At 38.3% G+C, this 26,538-nt stretch overlaps 1 protein-coding gene across 6 annotated transcripts in view; it reads left to right on the top strand.

Moving 5' to 3' along the window:
* The window catches only part of LOC137265941 (Kv channel-interacting protein 4-like), a 435,955-nt gene that overhangs the window by 143,195 nt on the left and 266,222 nt on the right, over positions 1 to 26,538 (top strand). Inside the window, exon 1 of one of the 6 annotated variants that reach the window (XM_067801421.1) lies at positions 24,095 to 24,564. The exons of the other annotated variants lie outside the window; for them this stretch is intronic. Within the exon in view, the coding sequence (XP_067657522.1) occupies positions 24,495 to 24,564 (70 nt within the window). The 5' untranslated portion in view covers positions 24,095 to 24,494. Of the gene's footprint in view, positions 1 to 24,094; positions 24,565 to 26,538 lie in introns of those variants that run through there. 6 annotated transcript variants of the gene reach the window in all.

Here is a 26,538-nt window from a genome sequence, read left to right as displayed (position 1 = left end):
GCATAGAATGAAGGAAATCCAGTAATAAACATACATGAATTACCCACTGAAGTGTACAGTGAAACATGAAGGCCCTTCGACTTTCAAACAGTTACATTCTGAGACACCATCGCATGGTATTTTTTGTAACTGTTTTATGTGGTGAGATCTAAACACACAATGAGCTTGGGGAAAACATAAACTACATGGCTCATTTTCCATGATAAACAGACAATCTGAAATTGTTGCCAAGTTGTCAACCCAGAACTGTGCAGATGTGTTCTATCCCAAGACTTCCACATCCTAAAACATTAATATCCCAAAACTACCGCAAATTGTTAGAACAACATCTGCTCATCTCCCCTTTTTAGGTAATACGATAGCCATGGATTCCCATATTCAAGCCTGTGAGTTCATGACAGTATTGCATGCCCACAATTCCAAGCACTCATGTTCAAGGAACCATTCAAAATGACTAACAGGTTATTAATCCAAAACTGTCAATCTTCCTCCAAGCTAAACCTGTAGAGAGTTCCAAGTGGCATTTTGTAAAGCTACTTGTGCTGAAGCATGGCAAGGAGAGTCCATATGTTACCTCTGTTCACATCAAACATTTGAACTTTTCTGATTGCTGTATGTTTGTTAGTTGTCTGCTGTTTAACACTGCACTGAGCAATATTTCAGTTATGTTATGCTTATGCGTGAACATAAATTGACTGTGAGCCAAGCAATCAAGTGATTGGTATCACATGCATTTTGTCATTTTCCAACCAGCATGGGACCAAACAGTCAACTCTGAATATGAATCCATGCTGTGGTACACAATTTACACACGAACAATTAACACAATGACAGCTGACAGTGCCAGTGGAGGTGTCTCTTGACTGGCTCTCCACCTCTTCTGAATGCGTGGGATTCTGCACATGTCAGCCTTATTTGTGTCTTTAACATACTGAGGGGCGGTGGGATAGCCTAGTGGTTAAAGCATTCGCTTGTCATGCCGAAGACCTTCGATTCCCCACATGGGTACATTGTGTGAGGCCCATTTTCTGGTGTCCCCCGCTGTGATATCGCTGGAATAGTGCTAAAAGCGGCGTAAAACCAAACTCACTCACCCACTCACTTTAACATACAGACTGCCTAGTAGTATCAGTTCAGTGGACACAAGAAACAAACGTCTCTTGCCATTCTTCGTTACTACCACGAGACAATTGCTTCTTGTGCCTGTTTGAAAACGTGAAACTAGTTTCAAAATACCACTGATATAGCTACGAGATAACTGGAAGTGGCATGGTGGCAATCAACCTGTTAAATATAAAGCAAGTTCTGATGTCATCATATGGCATTTAATGAGTCTCTTCTGTAGAATGACTTGGGTCTTTGTTGGTTAAATTGGCTTTGGCCCTTTTGAAGGGTTGTCTATGATATGGGTTGCCCATCGGAACAGTTAACATCAACCATTTTGTGAAACCTCTGGTGGCTGAGTGGGTTAGGCCACTGACTTTGTGGGCTGGTTGACAAGATGCCACCCTCTAGGAATGTGGGATCTAATCCCGTATGGAACTCAACAATTAGTGATAGAATCTTTACAGAATAGTTACAGAATATATGTTGGAATATAGTTATTTGAATATAATCATGTGCTTTCTGTAGGATGTCCAAAGGATAAGGGGATATTCTGTGGAATAAAACAAGAGAATGATGTGATTGAACAGTATATCCAAGGGACAGGATGATATTCTGTGGAATAAAACAAGAGAATGATATGATTGAACAGTATATCCAAGGGACAGGATGATATTCTGTAGAATAAAATGAGAGGAGGAAGTGATTCATCAAGAATTAATACATTAACTCTAAATGGCAATAGGATTATGTCACTAGTTTATAACTGCAGTACGAAACTGAACCTGAACCAGCTGATGTGGGTAGTTACACCTCATGAAGGATTATCCCTGATACTTGAAGCAATCAGCATCTATCACTCAATAATGTGTTTATGCTAAGATTAATTACTTCCCATGTGTACTGACTGAAATCACTCTGCAATCTCCGACGGATTAAAGACCTGATGAGACGAGTTGATGGAGTGTAGCCCATAAGCGTGTCACGTGTTACACCATACACGCAAGTGTGGAAGTGTCATGGTTTGAGACAAACCTCATGTATTTGTATTTATCAACTCTTGGACATATTTGATAATGGAAGGTGTGAGGATGGGATTCTATTTATCATAAAAATAGCACTCTTCATTAGTTTTTGATGAAAAATGTACTTCCCTGAACATGGTACTTCCATTTGAGTTGCCATGCAGCAATTTCAGTGTCAGGACGTTGTTCAAAGTCTGCAGTCAAACACATATCTCTTAGGAGATGTTGTTTGACCTCACACATGCAAGTTCTCCAACAGAACACAGTTTTGGATGATAAACTATGATGCTCAAAATAAGACAAGAAATGTTCAGTTCTTCTCCAACCCCATGTCATTAATAATGTCGGGTCAGAGCTACATGACATGCTACATTTCTTAGTTGATCTGCCACTGTGGGTAACCCATTGGGTAAAGCATTCACAACTCAAGCTTAACACCTGGGTTCAATACCCCACGTAGGTATAAAGTGTGATATTGCTGGAATATTGCTAAAGGCAGCTTAAAACCGTACTGGCTCACCACCTGTGTTCAAAATTGTTACCAGATTTGTCATGCAGTGTATCTTGACTTCAGATCAGAGAACTGGTTCATTTGAGAGTTTGTTAGTTTAAATAACGAACAGTGTTTCCATGAAGAAAGTTGATAATTACTTTGTGACAGATGGAGTCAGCAATAAATTGATTAGACAATATTGTATCCTGGTGTGTTAGTGTTAAATGTAACAAGTTATGTAGGTTTTGTTATGAATCTGCCTCCATTCTGACAGTGTTTCTTGCTTGGATTGATTCTATTAATAAAAGAGAAAATAGTTTGTGTTAGCTGAAGAGTAAACACTTCAGACGAAACCATGAAAATACTGGCAGCACTAAAATGGATTGTTGCACACAAACCATTACCTTCAACAATTTGCATTACCATGACAACAAAGAAACAGTTCCTCGTAACTGGATACCATGGCAGTATTATATTGAACAATTAACAATAGCTCAGCCACTACCAATTTAGTGTTACTTTATGAGATTTTCTTCCACTTTCAGCACTCTCCACTTCCAATGTAGCAGTTCATTCAGTGTACTTCCCTTGAATGTGGAAGATTACAAAGTTGTGTGGAAGCTACTATATTTCTATTGATTGCAATATGAGATATGGGGGCCGTCTTGCAATATATCCCAGTGTCAAATTGGTGGCATATTGCTCCCAATGGAACATGGTTAGTTGTAGTGACCATATATCTTAGGCAGTAGCAGTGTCAGATCACACTGTCCACTATTAGGATACTCAATCAAGTTTAAGGTACAGTGATACACAAAGCTTGTATCATAATTTATCTTACCTCACACATGGATGTCGCTTTCTGATTGGCTAAGTGCTATTCTATTATTTTCAATTTACCCCGCTTACAGGCGATGCATTTTTTTCAATGTACACCGCTGGGAATTCTGACCTCTTCTAGTGCTTCACGGTAGTACTTTGCCTCAAATACTATTGAATGACTCATGAAGCACGGAAATTACAGATGTTTTGCGATTGAAAATTGATGGAAACTGAGATAACTCTAAATCTGTTTACCTTGTGTCGTCTGCAAAATGGCATTTCGCCTCGCATTCAACAGAAGTGCTTCAAACTGCTCAAAATTAAATCTCGGGTGTTCGGCAAGATAAATACGTTGTTCACTGGTCACGAGGGGTCCATGGGCTCATGTACCCTCAAGGTTTGTTTATGTTCCCTGAGCCGCAGGGCTTATGTACCCTCAAGGTTTGTTTGTTTAGCCACAGGGCGAGGGGGAACATAAACAAACCTCGAGGGTACACGAGTCCATGGACCCCTCGTGACCAGTAAACAACTTAAAATGTAATTGATAGGGTGAATGTTATTTCGTTACATGTTACATGAACCTTGAAAGATCTGGGTTACATTTACTGATCTTCAGTAGCTCATGCTTGTAGCAAGCAAGTTACGGGATCAGATGGTTGGCAGATGTCATCGTATCCCATTTGCATAGATCAATGCTCATGCTATTGATCACTGGATTGTCTGGTCTAGACTCATATAACTGGAGTATTGCTGAGTATGAAGTAGAACCTCATTCACACGCTCAAACTCACTCACTCACTTACTCACATGAGTTGTTTCCCTTAGCTGCCAGGATCTACTGATTGTGGGAATTCCAGATTCACTTATCTGTGTAATTCTGTGTTACAGCCCCACACCCAAGCTAATGGTTATGATGGTAATGAACCTTGTTAGCATCTTTCACTTCTAGCTTTATGTCCAAGTTAATAACCAACAAGTGTGAAAAGTGACGATTGGTCCCACCTTATACCTGACAGTAATTAATGGTGCCAGTATAAAACCTGTGTTTGTCATATGCCTGCTTGCCTCAACATCCAGGATCAGGTGGCGCTGCATTTTTTATTATGTGTCACCATGCTCTTATGGTGTTAATGCCCTGTGAAGGTCCCGGAGTAGACCAGGCCTTCACCAACCCGTGCTTGCCATAAAAGGCAACTATGCTTGTCGTAAGAAGCGACTAACGGGATCGGGTGGTCAGACTTGCTGACTTGGTTTACACATGACATCGGTTTTCGATGCTCATGTTTTTGGTCACTGGATTGTGTGGCCCAGACTCTATTATTTACAGACCGCTGCCCTATGGCTGGAATATTGCTGAGTGTGGCATAAAACTAAGCTCACTCACTCACTATGGTGTTAATTGTGGCCATAACATCCAGCATATTATTATCTGTTCCAGACTTGCTTGCTGGCTTCATATGACTGGAATATTGCTGAGTGCGGCATTAAACAACAATCAGCACAATATTGTGAGTGAGGGAGTGAAATTTATGCCACACTCAACAATATTCCAGCTATATGGCGGTGGTATGTAAATAATTGAATATGGAATAGACAGTCCAGTGATCAATAGCATAAGCATTGATGTGCACAACTGGGAACCGATCACATGTGTCAACTAAGTCAGTGAGCTTGATCACTCGATCCCATTAGTCATCTCTTATGACAAGCATAGTTGCGTTTTGTGACAAGAATGGATTGCTGAAGACCTATTCTACTCTAGATCTTCACGGGTCCACAATATTGTGATGTTTGCGTTGCAGAAATAGCTGCATTCCTCTGTTACTTTGTGAATAACACAAAGGTTTTATCAAGGAAGTTATATGCTAGTTTCAAATCTTTAACAATGAAATATGACAATACTGATCCAAATGCTCCATGGAATTGGTGCTTTTGCAGATGTAATTCCTACAGGAATACTAGTAATTACAAAAGTATATACTTTCTCCTCGTGTTGATGAAATTACAATAGATCTAAAATGTGTTTTCATTGCCAGTGTTGTTAATAATGGCTGGCATCCAGACAATTACTTCTAAACTGTCTGCAAATCTGAAAGTATAATACCACCCTGGAGATGATTTTGTTCTTGTTAGAAACATACAAGCACCAGACAGATTCGGCTATCGCATCTCGAAGGTGCAGTTCAAGCTGTCCCTAGCTTCACTAGGGACTGTTTACAAAGCTAGTCTTATCTGGCAGGTCTGCTGGCAATAACGCACTTATCAGCTGAGTGAGAATAGAACATGTTATGGGACAATATTGCCCACTTAAAGCCATGTGTTAGTAACTTTTCTTGTGATACAATGGAATACAGGATATTAAGTCGCCCCAGAAGATGGAGTATGTGGAAATATGATTGGTCGCCTAGTAACATCATTCCTGCCATCTGGTGGGGCCATCCAAAACAGATACTTATGGAGATCTGTGATGCAGGTTAAGTTGCACCAAATCTTTTGGAGTGATCATTTTGGACTTATATTTTTCGGCATGAAACAGGTCAATCTCACAGTTGTAATCCAGTAAGGGAAAACCTTAAACCAGGATGATTTGACCTTTCAATTAATTGTTTCAAATGATTTTCTTGAAAACATAACTCAGCTGGCCTTGTGGTTCTGGAGCTAGAAGTCTATCAGCACCATGGTTGTTGTTTCCTCAAAGAAACAGATGTCCCTGTCCTGTGCCTCCTCAGGTTCCCCCTATGCTTTCCTTCCATATTCCATCTAGTACTCTGCATTTATCATTGAAAAACTACACTTTTTGCTCTCCTTCCATATTCTATCCAATACACTGCATTTATCATTGAAAACTGCACTTTTTGCTCTCCTTCGATATTCCGGCCAATACACTTCATTTATCATTGAAAAACGACGCTTTTTGCTCTCCTTCCATATTCTATCCAATACACTTCATTTATCATTGAAAAATGATGCTTTTTGCTCTCCTTCCATATTCTATCCAATACACTTCATTTATCATTGAAAAATGATGCTTTTTGCCTTGCCAACAATCAGGGTACTTGGGACCTAGTGGACAGCTAGCTTCCCCTACATGTTTGTATGTCCGCTTAGATACTCTGACAAAGGTTCACCTCTGTGCATTAGTATCTCTACAGCAATATGGAATTCCTTTATGATTAGGTTTTGTTGTTCAATGCAGTGGTATGCTGTTACAGTGGTACTGTTGTAAATGTACATTTCAATCGAGTTGTATTTTTTGTTGGTAGAATATGTATATTATTTCAGATTCCAACTGTTGGTGTATTCCAACCTTCATCCTTAACTGGGGCACTGGGATAGTCTATTGGTTAAAGCATTCGCTTGTCCTGCTGAATGCCCAGGTTCGATTCACCACATGGGTATATCATGTGAACCCCATTCTTGGTGTACCCGGCTGCGATATTGTGGGAATATTTGCTTAAAGGAGTGTAAAACCAACTTCAATCACTCATCAGTAACCTTTAAATTACAAAATGTTGTCATGAAACATGGACAGATATATCCATGTACATGTTCTTGTGTGATACGCTTCTGTCATGTAGCAACTAATGCACCACATCCAATGATACGGTAGACTGACAATAAACATGTTCAGGCCAGGCCAATTTTATTCCTTGTTTTACAGATCTGCCAGTCATGTTTCTCCAAGAATAAGAAAAAAAATAACTTTCCCTGCTCAAAAGACAAAAATCCTAATGCTTTTATTTGACAAATATGTAACCTTACAAGAAGTTTCTTAAAGATTGTTTTGGGGTGGGGGGTTTGCACCATATGCATGTTAAATTGGCAGTAGTGAAATACTTTTAGTATTTAAAAGGAATATTACTTTGACTGGTAATTAAAACCAAAAATGTATTGCCTCCTGCCTTCAGGTTTTCTGAGGACAAACATCTGTAAAACCAAGCAATAAAATTGGTCTGGCTTCAGATTGATTTATACGTGAGGGATGAAGTATGATTATGTTTTTTATAAATGTTGATTTTTCCAGAAAATTGTGAGGATAATCGGTTTCCGAAGGTTTTACAACAACAATCAATGACTTGAAGTAGGTGAAGAAATCAATTGGCAGTTTCCTGGAAACCCCAGTTTTTGACACCTTGAAAATTTTCCGATGTTTTGATTTATTGATGATAACACAAAATTATTGTTCATTGTGACAACAGTGTAACTAAGGACAGGTGTTCACAAAACATATTGTTGGCATCTGCTGATGCCTTACAAGAAAACACAAGGTTTTTCTTATTGTACCACAACCAAGTTGTTGATTCCATGGACCAGTGCTTGCTCACATTATCCTTAGAAAAACATGCAGTTTCAATTGTTGACCCTATCATGGAAATAGCAAAGGTGCATGTTCTCTTCAAGAATGTCTCTTGTTTTTTACTTACCACTCATTTTTTTACACGTGAATGACTTTTGGCGAGAGAATTTCGCTTGATATATTTTGTGAACTTGAGAAAACTTGTATAGGTACAAGAAGGATATACAGGATAAAGTTTAATTAGTTATAACCATGTGAGATATATCAAAGAATTTAAACTTTGATCTCTTGCCAAGGAGTAAAAGTGTGTTACAGACTACATACTGGTTGTAGTAACACCAGCGACCCTTTGAAGACAAGAACACGGCCATCAGCAGCTTATTTAATTAAACGCCAAGCATGGGTAAAATGTTTACATGCTGGAGTGTTATGTACCTCAGTGTGTTGCCTTCCGCCCCAGTGTTCTTGTGCCAGAGCATTTGGGTTTGGAAACTACCAGACTGGTGTGTTCACAAACACTTCTGAGGTTTGTAGTGTGTTCACAAACACGTCTTGGGTTTGAAGTGTGTTCACAAACACTTCTGAGGTTTGTAGTGTGTTCACAAACACCTATGGGGTTTGAAGTGTGTTCACAAACACTTCTGAGGTTTGTAGTGTGTTCACAAACACTTCTTGGGTTTGAAGTGTGTTCACAAACACTTCTGAGGTTTGTAGTGTGTTCACAAACACCTATGGGGTTTGTAGTGTGTTCACAAACACTTCTGAGGTTCTGGGGTTTGTGGTTTATTCACAAACACTTGTGGGGTTCCTGGTGTGCTCACACACACTTTTGGGGATCTTGGTTTGTTCGTAAACACTGTAGACAGTTTCCTCTTGTACCTGAAAGGCAGGAGTGAGACATTACACTGTCACAAACATGTCAATATGTCTGTCTGTCATGGCTTTTCTCCCACATAAAGTTTGCATGTTATGATTCATCTGAATCTGTGAGATGGAAACAATACAGTTTTCTTTAATATGTGTCTGTACGTGTGAGCAACTTGTCTTTACAGTTCAGGGTACTAATATTTTGTCACTATATATATGATTGGGAAGCTTTTTTTTTTAACTTTTAATTCCAAGATCTTGAAGTTTAACGTGAACAATTATTCAATAAACAGTTGAGATCTTCTTCCGTTGTACCTTATTTCCACCTGACTTTTTATGTTGGTGAGCAGAGGAAGTTGGCACTGTGAAATTTAAATTGTGATTGGTGTCTTTTTCCCTCCCAATTGTCACTCATGTCAGAAAGTGTTATTTTCAAAACTAGTAATTTTATTTCCATGACAACAATGTGATCATCATGGGAAAGGGTGTAATCTTCTGGGGAAAACCTTTCATTATCTATTGATTTCTGAACCCCAAATCTCAATTGGTTTCAAAGAATTTCTCTTATTGTTTCACTGATATCAAAAGAAAGGACACAATGTATCTCAGACCTTATTTCCTTATTTACAAATATTGTCAACATTTTTGCTACTGCAGAAGTATCAGGTGTGTAGAAAGACTCTTCATGGTTTTCATTGCTCCAACATACTGCTGTCTACAATCCCATGAGAGTGATGGGATCCTGTTATTGCCTCACATTCCAGTATCACAACTTTTCCGCACTATAAAGCAATTGTAAATGTATTGCTTTTCTATTTACACCAATTTAAGTGTTTACTTGATGGGGACATATAACATGGTCATTGTATTGATTTAGTGCATTTAAAACCCATTGACTGTAACATTAGTTCAGTTGAGTTTTAAGACAAAACACTTTAGTTTTTCATGTGCACATAATTCTGAGCTGAAGTGCCCCAATAAGAGAGTTAACTCCCAAGCTGCAGGTATCTAATTGTGTTTATACTTCCCGCAACAAGTGAAAGCAACCTTCCAACCTGCTGACTCACTCAATTTGCTGTTTTTTCTACCTGTAGTGTTTTAGAGCCTTTCTGTATTCAAGTTTTGTTTTGTTGTGTAATATAATTTGATGGTGAAGGACTGTCTGAAGGGCAGCCAAGGCCCTTGTGATGTAGTGGGCCCTGCTGGTGTCATGTGGAGACTATAGGGAGGAAATCGGCCCAGGAGATTAAATTACCAGCTTCAGATGGACCAATAGCTACTACAAAAGCAGGCAAAATTACTGATTCTCATTGAAATGATTCTCTCAGGTTTAACTAATTCTGTTCGGGATACTGTGTGGATTGCCTTAAAGAGAGAGTAGTGACCATGAGTAATCTGGAAAATGGCTCCCTCATCCTTTGGGTAATACTGTAAGATGGAGTTTGGTCTGTGGTGGAATCTTTCTGCACTATGAGGGGTTGGATAGTACTATTTTTTGGATTCAGAAGCTATTTTCTCTTCTGATGAACCTAACTATTCCTGAAAGACCCTTTCCATTATGAGTATGGTATGGGATCGCTTCTTTGTTGGACAATGTAGGAGGCGTGCTCTTACTCTTTTGGGCATTTCCAGAAGGAAGTGGTCATTCATGTCCTAACACTTCAGGTATCACACTTGTAAGTGATGAGTAGCAATGATGTTAGCATGCAGATTGGCAAATGCAAAACCTTCCTCTGTGGTGCCAAGTATGGTCAGTTCTATAAACTCTTGGAAAGCCCATGTCAATTTTTCAATGTTGTAAAACAAGACGCGAGACAAGAACCTCTTGAAACACATGCCCGAAGAGAAATGTGTTTTTGAGACACATTTCCCAAGATAAGAAGTCAGTAGTTGAAATGTCAAAGTGCTGAATGATAAGCCTTTAGACATAAGAATTTCATGGAAAGAATCCGTATTACGTGGTACCCCGACTTTTGAAGTCAAGTCTGTTAACACACAGCACAAGTCTAGAGGTCATCTTTATTGACAAGTGCTGCAAATCTTGAAGGATCTGTTTTAATAGTCGTCCAAGTCTGTGAGTTGTTTGTATTTACAGGTGAATCAAGTTTTGAATTCATCTCTGTTGCTATTATCAGGTGCCTCAAGTGTTGAAATCAACTGTATTACCAGGTGCTCCATGTTTTGCCATCTGAACAAGTGAACACAGTTATCAAGTTTGCAATGTTACCTCCAATCTGTCTTTCTAATGCCTGTGAAAATAGCTTCACTGTCAAGTTGTATTTTATGCACCACTTATTAGCCATGGTTACCTCAATAAGTAACTACCACTCCATGTAAAAGTGATCATTCACAAATGACATGTCATGAGTTTTGCCATGATTACATCACTCATGAAGTAACAAGACAATTTACCAATTCTCACTTGCTTAGGCCAACTGTTCTGAATATCCCAGAGATTACGTGATCATTTTATGAATAATCCAGCTCCATGCAATGATCTTATTCCGACACTTCCGAAGTGTGTCTGATGTCATCAGGTATTGATCAGGCTGTGAGGAACACATTTTGGTGCTTTCTTTGCAGTAGGTTAGGGAGGGTAAAACTCCCGCTTCGAATACTCAGTCAACAGGTACGACACAGGAAGAACTGCCTCACTCAAACATTGTAAATATATACAGTGATATGATCAAAGCTGCACTTGGTGCCTTCATCAGCAATTGTTTGATGAAATCAACAGATATGTCATTTTTCCATGGATCAAAGTGATGGGAACTCCACTGCAGCTAATAAGGAACCCTTCGATACTAACTTGCTGCACTGACTCCTTTGCCTTAGCCACAAATGCTGGGCTGTTCAAAGCAATTGTGTAATAAGACTACAGAATCAATGGCCTTGATGGTCTGTATCATGCAGGGCTGTGGGGTAGCCCAATGGTTAAAGCATTACTTGTCATGCAGAAAACCTGTGTTGGATTTCCCACATGGGTACAAAATGTGAACCCCAGTTTTACTGTCTCTACCTTGATATTGCTGGAATGCTGTTTAAGCAGCGTCAAACTAAACTCACTCACTCACTCACTCAGAGGAGGAGTTGACCGTTGTACTGTCACCCTGCTGCATCAAACACACACCTGTTTTGTATGGACAACAATATTTAAATGCAGAAATCTTTATATAGAGCGAAATTGTATACTCGTTGGCAGCAGACATTATTCATGTTGTACTGTGGGACACCGACATGTAACTCAATAGAATTCAATGAATAGTGTGTACTTAGTCTTGGTGTTAATAGCACTTGGTGTCAATACATTGTATTTCCATAGGACCTATTGAAAAAATTATCAGACTTGTGTAAATCATGTTAAACAAGAAAATATAAATCATGCCTTCTGTCTGATTGTTGTATATGGAAAAATGTACCTTGTTTTTATTTGAAAATACAAGATATTTTAATATTTTTATGGTTTCTGTACAATTTGTGACACGTTGTGTTTTACTCTTTCGACAGATGGGCCTTTATGTCACACAGTTGTGAACCCCTGAGGAATGTTAGCATATAGAGAGATTGGTTTGCTCTTTATAAATTAATTGGTTTTCAAGTCAGATGAAATGTGATCCCCATTTCAATTCCTCCATTGACTTTCCCAAGAGAAATATGTCTCACACTTTTTGTGTTTCTGGGTTTTTTTTGTCAGATATATGTCATCATGAACGATTATTAAACAATAAATTGTCTGTGAGAGTTGATGTACACTGCTCGACAACAATATTGTTAGCTGTCTGTATAATATGGTGGCATGTTGTCCACAAAATCATTGGTCAACTAGATGTGACCAATACTGCCAATGCTGGAGTGTGATGTCATAAATAGTCATTCAATCTTCAGAAAGGTAAAGGGCAGTAGGGTAGCCTTGTGGCTAATACGTCTACTTGTCACACTGAAATCCGGGTTCAGTTCCCTACATAATACAATATGTGAAGCCCATTACATTAGGTCCCCAACTGTGATATTTTTTTAATACATAGAGTGACCTCTGTCCCCAAATTGTCTAAAACCTTTTAAGGATAGCGCATGTTTCTTGAGTGTTTATTCATCCAAACAGAATGGGCTATGATATCTTGGAAGAACAAAAATCAGTATGAGTATCTTGAAGCAGATAAAGAGTGTGAATTTAAGTGCTGACAGCAACTTTTGTTTAGATGCTGTGTTTTTACTTTTATCCTTGTCCAGGTAAGCTAGGTCTTTGTCACTGTTTTTATGTATGTCATTCATGACATAATGCTATGAAAATGTGTTAAACATAGTGTGCTGTTCATGTGAAGTTATGACATTATGATGTAAATGAGAACATATTTTTAACATTAATGTGCATATATTACTTTGAATATTAATGCGTGAATGTCATGTAAACACATTGTATATTGCAAGACATACATTAATTGTTTTGATATTTAGAAACAACATGACAAAGATATTTTATCGATTAAACCTCTTTATTCTTTTCCACACAATGCTTTGGGGTCTTTCATCAGTTCACATCTATGACAACTTCTAAATGCCGCTAAAGGACATCAAGAAGTAAGATGTGTTTAATGTTTTTATTCAGTGTTCTGTGATGCGGACATATTTTTGTACTCACTATCAAGACTTTGTTATAGTGTATGTGCAATGTGTGATATATATCTAAATCATTTTGTTTTGTTTTCAGGTAAGTACACCATTCCTCAGTAGCATTCATTGTAAGATGATGATAAAGGTAAGATTTCAACTTTGATAACATTCGGTTTAATCTTTCTTCTGGTTTTTGTACTGGCTCAACTGCCTTGGGTACTTATCAGAACAAACAGAAGTATTGCCCAATGTTGACAACTATCCTTCTGACTGTTTTTTGTCTGCTTCTAACTATACTGAAAAGTTAGCTACTATTTTGTAGCTCCACTTTAAATATTAGTAATAATTTTTTATATGGTATAATTTACGATCAATTAATCTGCATTTTGTTACATTTATAAAGAAGCAGTATTATGTAGATATGTGCATTTATTACATACAATATGAATATTCACATATTCTCAGAAAGCACCTGCCGGCCATGTGGTTATTGACTGATGAAAATTGTTGTTTAATGGGGTTAATTTGGACATCTTGCTAGACCATGAACCATAGCTTTTACAGGCAAATGTTGTAGTGATACTGAGATGACAGTTGAAAATGAAGATGTTTTGTGTCAGTCTGTGATTATTTCCAGCAAAGTAATGACAGTCTGTAAATATATATATCCCCATCAATGGTTGATAGCATGAACAATAATTCATATGATATATATCACCCACATTGATTCACTAACCTGCAGTCTCCACATGCCACTCACTCATGAACACAGCTGATCCCTCACGAACAAGCCAGTCCACTCGCACATTGAACCACTCCCCGCAAACAAACCAGTCCACTCGCTCGTCGAACCACACCTCACTTACAAACCAGTCCACTTACTCAATGAACCACTCCTTACAAATAAACCAGTCCACTGACTGACTGAACCACTCATTGTTTCAGAAACTAAAATGGTAGTCATTGACATAAACAGATTGCTTCTGGGAAAAATCAAAGCGACTTGGTATTGAAGTGCATATATATGCATGATCTCCTCACAAACAAACCAGTCCACTCGCTCATTTAACCACTCCTCACAAACAAACCAGTCCACTCGCTCACTGAACCACTCCTCACAAACAAACCATGACTAGAGTCAGTTGCACCAAGAGATACTGCCAGCTTTGACATCATATAGGTAAGATATGATTAAACATGTTTCCTATGTTTCTCCAAGTACAACGTACAGGAATCTGCCAAAGCATGCCATCAATATTTTGGGCAGTGATGCCTCTCCATAATGACCACTGGTTTCAAATCTCTTTTTAATGGTGCCACAAGTGTCATTTGGTGTGTGCTTTTGGCTTATTAATGTGTAATTCAGTGTACAGGAATTATGTCGATTGCACTGAAATGATTTGTCTCTATTTTATAAATGTCATAATGATTACTCAGACGTTTTTGTGTAATTTTATCTGCAGTGAATGCATGTCTCTCATCTGATGTATGTGACATTGATTGACTGTTAACCTTTAATGTCCCTTTTGTCTCTGTTTCAAATAATTGGATCTCTAATTTTGCAAAATTCCAAACATTTTGGTGGCCTCCAGAATCACAAAATTGACTGTGAAAACATTTTGCAGCAATTTTATATTGATGTTTTGCTTCATTTTGTCAAATGACATGATGGCATTGATTCTTCCTAATATTCCATGTATCCAATACTTGTCATAATGACATGATGGCATTGATTCTTCCTAATATTCCATGTATCCAATACTTGTCATAATGACATGATGGCATTGATTCTTCCTAATATTCCATGTATCCAATACTCGTTATAATGACATGATGGCATTGATTCTTCCTAATATTCCATGTATCCAATACTTGTCATAATGACATGATGGCATTGATTCTTCCTAATATTCCATGTATCCAATACTTGTCATAATGACATGATGGCATTGATTCTTCCTAATATTCCATGTATCCAATACTTGTCATAATGACATGATGGCATTGATTCTTCCTAATATTCCATGTATCCAATACTTGTCATAATGACATGATGGCATTGATTCTTCCTAATATTCCATGTATCCAATACTTGTCATAATGACATGATGGCATTGATTCTTCCTAATATTCCATGTATCCAATACTTGTCATAATGACATGATGGCATTGATTCTTCCTAATATTCCATGTATCCAATACTTGTCATAATGACATGATGGCATTGATTCTTCCTAATATTCCATGTATCCAATACTTGTCATAATGACATGATGGCATTGATTCTTCCTAATATTCCATGTATCCAATACTCGTTATAATGACATGATGGCATTGATTCTTCCTAATATTCCATGTATCCAATACTTGTCATAATGACATGATGGCATTGATTCTTCCTAATATTCCATGTATCCAATACTTGTCATAATGACATGATGGCATTGATTCTTCCTAATATTCCATGTATCCAATACTTGTCATAATGACATGATGGCATTGATTCTTCCTAATATTCCATGTATCCAATACTTGTCATAATGACATGATGGCATTGATTCTTCCTAATATTCCATGTATCCAATACTTGTCATAATGACATGATGGCATTGATTCTTCCTAATATTCCATGTATCCAATACTTGTCATAATGACATGATGGCATTGATTCTTCCTAATATTCCATGTATCCAATACTTGTCATAATGACATGATGGCATTGATTCTTCCTAATATTCCATGTATCCAATACTTGTCATAATGACATGATGGCATTGATTCTTCCTAATATTCCATGTATCCAATACTTGTCATAATGACATGATGGCATTGATTCTTCCTAATATTCCATGTATCCAATACTTGTCATAATGACATGATGGCATTGATTCTTCCTAATATTCCATGTATCCAATACTTGTCATAATGACATGATGGCATTGATTCTTCCTAATATTCCATGTATCCAATACTTGTCATAATGACATGATGGCATTGATTCTTCCTAATATTCCATGTATCCAATACTTGTCATAATGACATGATGGCATTGATTCTTCCTAATATTCCATGTATCCAATACTTGTCATAATGACATGATGGCATTGATTCTTCCTAATATTCCATGTATCCAATACTTGTCATAATGACATGATGGCATTGATTCTTCCTAATATTCCATGTATCCAATACTTGTCATAATGACATGATGGCATTGATTCTTCCTAATATTCCATGTATCCAATACTTGTCATAATGACATGATGGCATTGATTCTTCCTAATATTCCATGTATCCAATACTTGTCATAATGACATGATGGCATTGATTCTTCCTAATATTCCATGTATCCAATACTTGTCATAATGACATGATGGCATTGATTCTTCCTAATATTCCATGTATCCAATACTTGTCATAATGACATGATGGCATTGATTCTTCCTAATATTCCATGTATCCAATACTTGTCATAATGACATGATGGCATTGATTCTTCCTAATATTCCATGTATCCAATACTTGTCATAATGACATTGATCCTTCAGCACTGTATATTCCCAGTATCCAATACTTGTCATAATGACATGATGGCATTGATTCTTCCTAATATTCCATGTATCCAATACTTGTCATAATGACATGATGGCATTGATTCTTCCTAATATTCCATGTATCCAATACTTGTCATAATGACATGATGGCATTGATTCTTCCTAATATTCCATGTATCCAATACTTGTCATAATGACATGATGGCATTGATTCTTCCTAATATTCCATGTATCCAATACTTGTCATAATGACATGATGGCATTGATTCTTCCTAATATTCCATGTATCCAATACTTGTCATAATGACATGATGGCATTGATTCTTCCTAATATTCCATGTATCCAATACTTGTCATAATGACATTGATCCTTCAGCACTGTATATTCCCAGTATCCAATACTTGTCATAATGACATGATGGCATTGATTCTTCCTAATATTCCATGTATCCAATACTTGTCATAATGACATGATGGCATTGATTCTTCCTAATATTCCATGTATCCAATACTTGTCATAATGACATGATGGCATTGATTCTTCCTAATATTCCATGTATCCAATACTTGTCATAATGACATGATGGCATTGATTCTTCCTAATATTCCATGTATCCAATACTTGTCATAATGACATGATGGCATTGATTCTTCCTAATATTCCATGTATCCAATACTTGTCATAATGACATGATGGCATTGATTCTTCCTAATATTCCATGTATCCAATACTTGTCATAATGACATGATGGCATTGATTCTTCCTAATATTCCATGTATCCAATACTTGTCATAATGACATGATGGCATTGATTCTTCCTAATATTCCATGTATCCAATACTTGTCATAATGACATGATGGCATTGATTCTTCCTAATATTCCATGTATCCAATACTTGTCATAATGACATGATGGCATTGATTCTTCCTAATATTCCATGTATCCAATACTTGTCATAATGACATGATGGCATTGATTCTTCCTAATATTCCATGTATCCAATACTTGTCATAATGACATGATGGCATTGATTCTTCCTAATATTCCATGTATCCAATACTCGTTATAATGACATTGATCCTTCAGCACAGTATATTCCCAGTAGCCAATACTTGTCATTATGACATTGATCCTTCAGCACAGTATGTTCCCAGTATCCAATACTTGTCATAATGACATTGATCCTTCAGCACAGTAGATTCCCAGTATCCAATACTTGTCATAATGACATTGATCCTTCAGCACAGTATGTTCCCAGTATCCAATACTTATTATAATGACATTGATCCTTCTGTATGTTCCCAGCATCCAATACTTATAATACATTGATCCTTCAGCATGTTCCCAGTATCCAATACTTGTCATAATGACATTGATCATTTAGCACAGTAGATTCCCAGTGTGCAATGGTTGTCATTATGACATTGATCCTTTTGTAGGTTCCATGTACCCAATACTTGTCGTAATGACATTGGTCCTTCAACATAGTATGTTCCATGTGTCCAATATTTGCTATACTGATATTTTGATAACATTGATCCAGTAATTTGGTTGTTAACACACTTTAAAAACTTCAGATGAGTGCATAATCAGCTGTGCAGTCTGTAAAATCTTTCTTTCCAATCACATTTCTCACTTCAGAATGTACTAGTGTAAATGTTAATTAAAATATTCAGAATGTCCAGCAGAGCTTTGGAGAACCTTCCAGCAAAATGTAAAATATGTCTATTCAGTAATTTCATTCTTCCAATGTTTCACTGAGATGGAAAAGATATTTGTCACTTCTTGATTAGAGGGGTTTGAATAAAATATGGTTGCTTAAGTTGTCAACTTTGTCAAATGCACCTCATGGGTTTCTAGGCTTCTGGTGATAGCCCATTGATGCCATGTTGGAATTGTGGAAATTTGTCTTCACACTCATCAGATGCATCACACAGTTAACATCCCATCTACCACAACAACACCTATGCATAATTGATAAGAGGATATGGAGCTTCAACCATTCATTTATTTGCATTGAAATGTTGATCTCTGGCCAGTAAAGGTGGCTTAGTTGCTGTGGTGTGAAGGTGCTTGTGAGCTATAGCTGGAATAAACAGTTCTCCAGAATCATTGCAGCGATGATCTCCTTCATTGATGACCTTGTCACCATCTAGAACTGCGTGATTGAAGCCTATCACCTGTGTCAGAGAAGAGATAGTTAGCACCTTGTCAGTGATGAAGCTGGTTATTATCAGTAGTTAACATATGACCCATTTTGTAACTGGTTAATTTTCAACTACACTGTACGTGATTGCCAGTTATCACCAAGGCCCATCTCGAAACTATGTAGATATCAAGTAGACAGTTTGTTATTATCAGTTATCACCTAGGCGCATGTTGTAACTATGTAAATATCAAGTAGGCTGTAAGTATTGCCAGATATGTCCCTGGCCCATCTTGAAACTATGGAAACATAACACAGACAGTATGCTATTGTCAGATATCACCTAGGTCCATGTTGTAATTATGTAAATATCAAGTAGGCTGTACATTCTTATCAGCTGGTACTTCAGCCCATCTTGAAACTATGTAGACATGAAGTAGACAGTTTATTATTGTCAGTTATCACCAAGGCCCATGTTGTGACCATGTAGATATCATGTGGACTGTAATTTATTATCAGTTATCACCAAGACCCATGTTGTGACCATGCAGATATCAAGAAGGCTGTATGTTATTATCAGTTATCACCAAGACCCATGTTGTGACTCTGAAGATATCATGTGTGCTGTAAGTTATTGCCAGATACAAATGTATCACCAAGACCCATGTTGTAACGATGTAGATAGACATCATGTGAGCCGTAAGTTAATGCCAACCATCACCAAGACCCATGTTGTGACTATGTAGATATCAAGTTGGCTGTAAGTTATTGCCAGATATCACCAAGACCCATGTTGTGAGTACAGTGCATTCTGTTCAACTCGGACTCTGTCTTTCTCGGATTGCTGTCTATACCGGACTGAACTTACCCAACATAATCCTTCTTTGTTGTAATAATGAAAAAGCTCTGTATTTTCAGACTTTCATTATTTCAGATTTCAGACCAAAGTGTCAGCCGCAAAAGGTAGTTGCACATAAAATCATTGCTTTATAATCCAGACTGAGCAAAATGTCTGTTGGGCCAATAAACCACGAATATACAACCCATTGATTGCCTTGGGTATTTTGTCTTCAAAAATAACATAAACGATTATTTATCATGTCTACTATTAGATGTGTAGTCATTCTAATCTGATTTCTACATCAAATTCAACACGTTAATCTTGAGTTCAACTTTACTCAATTTTCGCAAATACAAATATTTGATATATGTGTCGTTTATCTGTGAAAAAAGTTATCTAAATTCATATTTAATTCATCAGCAATGTTATTACTGAAAAATAGCTTCTGACCAATACAACGTCAGTTCTCCAACCTCTTGATCAGGGATTAATTGACCAGGCATCAATATAGGAAATATCTGTGTAACTCGGACTGCTGTCTAATTCAGACTGTTTAGTTGGTCATAAGCCAGTCTGAATTAGACAGTGCATACTGTATGTAGATATCAAGCAGACAATATGTTAATGCTAGCGATCATCTAGGGCCATTTGTAGCCAGTGATAACGAAGCAAGGCAATGCACAATGATATATAGCCTCCATGAAATAGCACAAGTACTTAGCTCTCATCATAAAAGGAAAAACGGAGGACTGATTAGCTTGAAATGACTGTACTCTGTCTGAGCCTGGTATCCGTGTAGTATGACATCAGACACACACGTGACCTCACCTCACACACGTGGCATGCCATACCCACACACAGTCAGGTTTTCATGCAAACAGGTACTTACTCATTCACTACATCTTCTGGTAATTTTATGTGCAAGGCCAATTTGTTCTTTCCACTGACAGACCTTCAGCTTTTAAATAGATAAAGAAAATCCTGACGTTTCAACTGAACTCATACAATGATCAGGTGAACTGGCATAGCCGTTAAATGGTTTCAGCGTGATAGGTATTTTATATCTGTCAAGTTATTGAGTGTTGAGTAAACAGCTGTTTGGTCAAATCAATTATTCATCTGTAATTGAAAACAGTTTTTATACTTCATTAATTCTTCCAACAACCTTTCAGTGTTGATTCAGCAGATGTCAAATAATATGAGTTTATTGTTAAACATGTGGAGATTTAGTTAAGGAAAGTAAAGATTTTCCAGATTATTATAATTTGAACTATTTCTTGACTGAATTTATAGGACCACAAAATATCAGAGAATGTTCAGTGTCTTATTTTACATCAGCAGTCAGGGGTTTATTGATGACAGGCAGGGTTATCAGATTGTAACGGATGTACAACATGACACCTGACACCCCTGTCATGCCATTTAGAGCCAAATAATCATGCTTTATTGATCATCAGAGGAACTGTCCATGGTTCTTCTGTTCTTTTAAGCTCTGTGGTTCTGTTGCATTACTAAATTGTTGTATTAATAAGTCGTTCTGTTGTAAAGCTGTGGTATATGTTGCATTTCCAGGTAGTTCTTCCATTATATACACCAGAAGTGTGCTACTCACTATATATTAGGTCATCTCTTGTTTTCCCAGAATAACAGCATTTGAGGTTTTTTTTTGTAGCGACAGGTTTTACTTTTTAGTTAGCATGTCCTCTTCCCAGATTTTACTTTCTGCAATCATCTTCTCCTAACTCTGCATGAACATCAACATGCAAATGATATATGATGAGTGTTTGAAATCTGTTGAAAAATATCATTAAAGATTAAGCTCAAAGAGCCAATGTTTTCCCCGGCAAGATTGGAACTGCAGGTCTCAGTTTTATAGGCAGAAGCTCTACCACATGGCCACTGGGGAAGGAAGTGGGCTTGAATTATGTATTCATGTTTATTGTCATTAAATTGAATTCAGTTATTGTTATGTAGCTTCATTAAATGATCATCTACATTGTAATTATCCACCATTGACAGGATCTATGTTAGAGCAAACACTTCTCCGAGGTTTTGGTAGACAATGTAAAACACCCCTTGGCATTTCCCTCCCCTTCCAGTTTTACATTGTCTACCAAATCCTCTGCGGCATGTTTTCTCCTGTATATACAAATGTGGTTCTTCTGTTGTAAATGTGTTTTTTCTGTTGTACAAATGTGGTTCTTCAATTGAAATTCTTCCAACTCAGTTTTTCCGCAGCTGTTTATTTTTGTGTTCATTTAAATCATGCAAGACATAAAGGTCTTTATATACGTCTTTATTGAAATTCAAACAAATGCTTTTCATCCTATCAGCATGTAAACTGTCCGACTCCATGGCAACCAGTTTGGCCATGCAAATAGGAGTGGGATATCATTAGTGCTGGTGCTAATGATGACCTTTCCTTCACCGTTAGTCCACTCATCTTACCTTTGTGTGGTCTTTGTTTACATCCTTACCTCTGATAACGAGTTAATGAGGCAGGTAACAGCACTTACTGCCTGTTCTGTCCAGCTTCACAGATGAAGATTTCTTCTTGAATCCATGATTGTTAGTGAATGTGATCTGAACCTTTTACTGTGCAATATTTTAGAAAATAAGACTTTTTGGTTTAAATGATTTTTAAAACAGGATATGGCAACCTGTCAGATCCTGTGTGTGAAAACACACCCAGTATGTAGGGAATCACATTGATAACACACTCTGTATGTGGGGAAACACATTGATAACACACTCTGTATGTGGGGAATAACAGTGATAATGCTCTGTATGTGTGAATAACAGTCATAAAACACTTTGTATTTGGTGAATAACAGTGGTAATGCTCTGTATATGGTAACAGCAGTGATCATACTCTCTGTGCATGGGAATAACTATGGCAACACACCCTGTATGTGGGAAATAGCAATCAGAACACTCTGTATGTCGGGATAACACACGTGACAGTGATAACACAATCTGTATGTTGGGATAACTGTGATAACCCATTCTGTATGTGGGATAACAGTGGTACACCCAGTACTCCTTGGTCCCCACCCAGTACTCCTTGGTCCCCACCCAGTACTCCTTGGTTTCCACCCAGTACTCCTTGGTTTCCACCCAGTACTCCTTGGTCCCCACCCAGTACTCCTTGGTCTCCACCCAGTACTCCTTGGTCTCCACCCAGTACTCCATGGTCCCCACCCAGTACTCCTTGGTCCCCACCCAGTACTCCTTGGTTTCCACCCAGTACTCCTTGGTTTCCACCCAGTACTCCTTGGTCCCCACCCAGTACTCCTTGGTCTCCACCCAGTACTCCATGGTCCCCACCCAGTACTCCTTGGTCCCCACCCAGTACTCCTTGGTCCCCACCCAGTACTCCTTGGTCCCCACCCAGTACTCCTTGGTCCCCACCCAGTACTCCTTGGTCTCCACCCAGTACTCCATGGTCCCCACCCAGTACTCCTTGGTAATGGAAAGCTGCATAGGTATGGCCCAGTGATCAGATCTATCTACTCACTTACTCTAAAACACACACGCACATGCGGGCATGCATACACACACACATGCATGCTTGCATACATGTGCACACACAGACACACAGAGAAGCCAATTGATTGAAAGTGACTGTTGTGTGCACAATGATTACACTGCACAGGAGAACACCTGGCTGCTTTTACGGCCTCTAGTAATGATGTTACACCATCCTACCATCTAGTGTAAATCAGTCTGAGGTTGTGTTTACGAATGCTCACTCGGCCATGATTAACCCCAGTGGTCTTATGTAGAGCACAAACCATTTATCCAAGCAATAATTCCCTGATTTGTAGCAATGAGCTCTCAGCAAGACACTTATCACCCTGCTGAGAGAGCGATGTATCTAGTTGATGAACACTGCCTACCTGTTGATGGAGGCCACAATGCCCAGTTCCTCCTCTGTCGTATATCTGTTGAACATCCAGCTGGTGACCGTCGCTGCTACCAAACTGTTATCGACTTATGACTGTCTGCGAGTTTCAATCACAACCTATAAGCTGTTGCACTAAAGCCATACATTCAGCTCTCAGCGATGACTATTTTCATGTAACTGAGATGAAAGACTACTATGGATGGACTAATCATTTGTCTGTTATGTAGTTCCTTTTTTACGAGTCAGTGGTAAGAGCAACAAGTGTGTGTATCGGAGAGCGTGCAGTAATATTGATCTGTGTTGAGTGCCAGATGAGGAGACAGCAGGTGCCTTAGGAACAACACAAGCTTCATCAGAGGGACAAGTAAATTAACATTTGGGACTTTACAGAGGAGGTGCCATTGACAGGGTGGCATCAACTGGAGGGACTCGCAGGCCGCCCGTCACATACGATTCATACTGATCACTTTAGAGAAATTCCGGTCTGATTTCTATGGTAACCTGCACTAATCACTTGACAGCCCATTAAGGTGTGTCAGTGAGCATGGTGGAAACATTGTAGTGGCAGCTTCGACAAGAACCAGCACACTTGGCAGCACCTATATGCCACATCTGTTTGAATGTATGCTGTCATCATGGGATCCTGACTGTGGATTACCTAAACAAGTTTTCAAGTTGTCAAATGTTGTTCATGTTTATACAATGTTATGAGGTGGTTTAATCCCAGCTGTGTTCAGCCGTTATCTTCTGATGGTTGTAAATGAAGAAAACTGAGCTGATAGTTGTAGAAGTTTGTGTTGGGGCTGTCCATGTTTTACCTTGGCAATGAACCGCTTGTGTCGTTGGAGTGTACGGGGAATTGTGCGATTGGTTGATCGCTATGTCTTCGATGTTGGTAAGTTGTTTTTCCTGTTTTATGTACCTCCAGGTAATTTCAGCATCCTTGTCACCTCTGTCGTGTATCACACACAAACTTATTTCACAAAATAAACAAGCATCTTACTGTCAGTCAGTTTGGTTAGTTGATGAGAATGTGATAGACTGGCAGACAAAGATGGGTTCCACATAATGTATCACGGAACCCATCCTGTACCTCATGGGTAGCTGACAGCGGTTTTGTGGCATGCTTCTCTATAGACCTCTCACGTCCAGCTGTTCTCTGAATTACTAGTAATGAGCGGTGTATAGTTATGAAAGGGAACAAAATGTGTTAACATCTAGACATATGGGACCTTTAACTAGAAAATGTGTCATTCGATGTTGGACTGACATATCTGTCAGTCTTAACATATATACCATATCTCATGTCAAGAGGCTTAGATTTTTGTGTTTCATGGATTCAAGTGACTTGTTCCCATGCCAAGGGGATACAGTGGTTTATTTTGTTAAGTATGTCACAATAACTCTGACATGAACACACTGTCTTGTTTAGTCCATCAACAGTAAGACCACAAATGCAATATATTTAGTGGGTACCAGGTTGGATAACATGATAGGCTGGCCATGAATCCATGCATCACCCATACAGCTCAGGAGCTGATACTGTGACACAGGTGAAATGGGTGAGTGAGTTTAGTTTTACGCCGCACTCAGCAATATTCCAGCTATATGGTGGGGGTTTGTAAATAATCCAGTCTGGACCAGACAGTCCAGTGATCAACAGTATGAGCATCAATCTGCACAAATGGAAACGGATGACATGTGTCAACCAAGTCAGTGAACCTGACCACCCAATTATGTTGGTTGCCTCTTATGGCAAGCATGGGTTGCTGAAGGCCTTTTCTACCCCGGACATGCACGGGTTGTTACACAGGTGTTGGAATTTGCGTATTCTAAAAGATAGGCAGATTTTATGTATTCTGCTTTGTAAATTGTACTAAAATCATTACTATATCCATTTGTACCTTTTCCATTTGTTTCATGTGACAGGTATATGGCCAATTGAGCATTTCATGAACCAGAAGAAAAGTTACATATCTTCTTAGTTGATCTATTGTTTTCACAGACAATGATAGGATTGTGAAAGACAACAAGAGTGATGATGAGACTTTGGTAGATGTTGGCGCCTTCATTCATGTATATTGATCACATGTATGCTGTAGTCAATGTGAATTTGTTTTGAGCCTGTGTTAGGGGAGATAACATACCCTGCCAGTGACAGGAGACAACATTACCACATGTACATGTATTGATCATGTCTATCCTATTGTCAAATGTCGCTTAACGCTACAATCACAGAACATTCAATGAGGCAGAAAATTCTGAACACACTGCGATTTTTGTGTGAAGGGAAATCCCCCATGCACGTAAGTGTAGTCAATACATGCGTTCATTGTGGATGGGGACAATTATAGGTGTATCGTGTGGTGATCGTCCCACGCTCCTCTGTATCAGCTTCGCGACAGTGATAGTCTGCATGCCCTGACCAAAGCTGTTGCCACGTGTGATAATTATGATATATTCCGGTACTGAAGTGGGACTAAATCCTCAATTACTGTTATAACTGGTCTGTGAGTTGACTATGTTTGATAAAGTCATAAAATAGTTGATTATTGAAAATCTAGGATAGCCTAGTGGTTACAGTGTTGGCTCATCACGCTGAAGACCCAGGTTTGATTTCCCGATATGGGTACAATGTATAAAGCCTATTTCTGGTGTCCCCCACCTTGATATTCCTGGATTATTGCTTAAAGTGGCATAAGACTCACTCTAACAGCATTGACTGTTGCTTACAATATCAATCATTGGGCCAAGATTTTGTAAGCGTTTTAAGCGCTATGATTTTCACATGTTAATGTTAGGTATGGCACCTACAACTGCCTTAGCACGAAGAGAGCTTTGAAAATCTCCGCCCTGGTTTGGCTGGTAA

The sequence above is a fragment of the Haliotis asinina genome, chromosome 15, assembly GCF_037392515.1.
Source record: "Haliotis asinina isolate JCU_RB_2024 chromosome 15, JCU_Hal_asi_v2, whole genome shotgun sequence".
NCBI lineage: Eukaryota > Metazoa > Mollusca > Gastropoda > Lepetellida > Haliotidae > Haliotis > Haliotis asinina.
The sequence above is the reverse complement of the archived record's forward strand: the minus strand, read 5'-3'. Positions and strand labels throughout refer to the sequence as shown.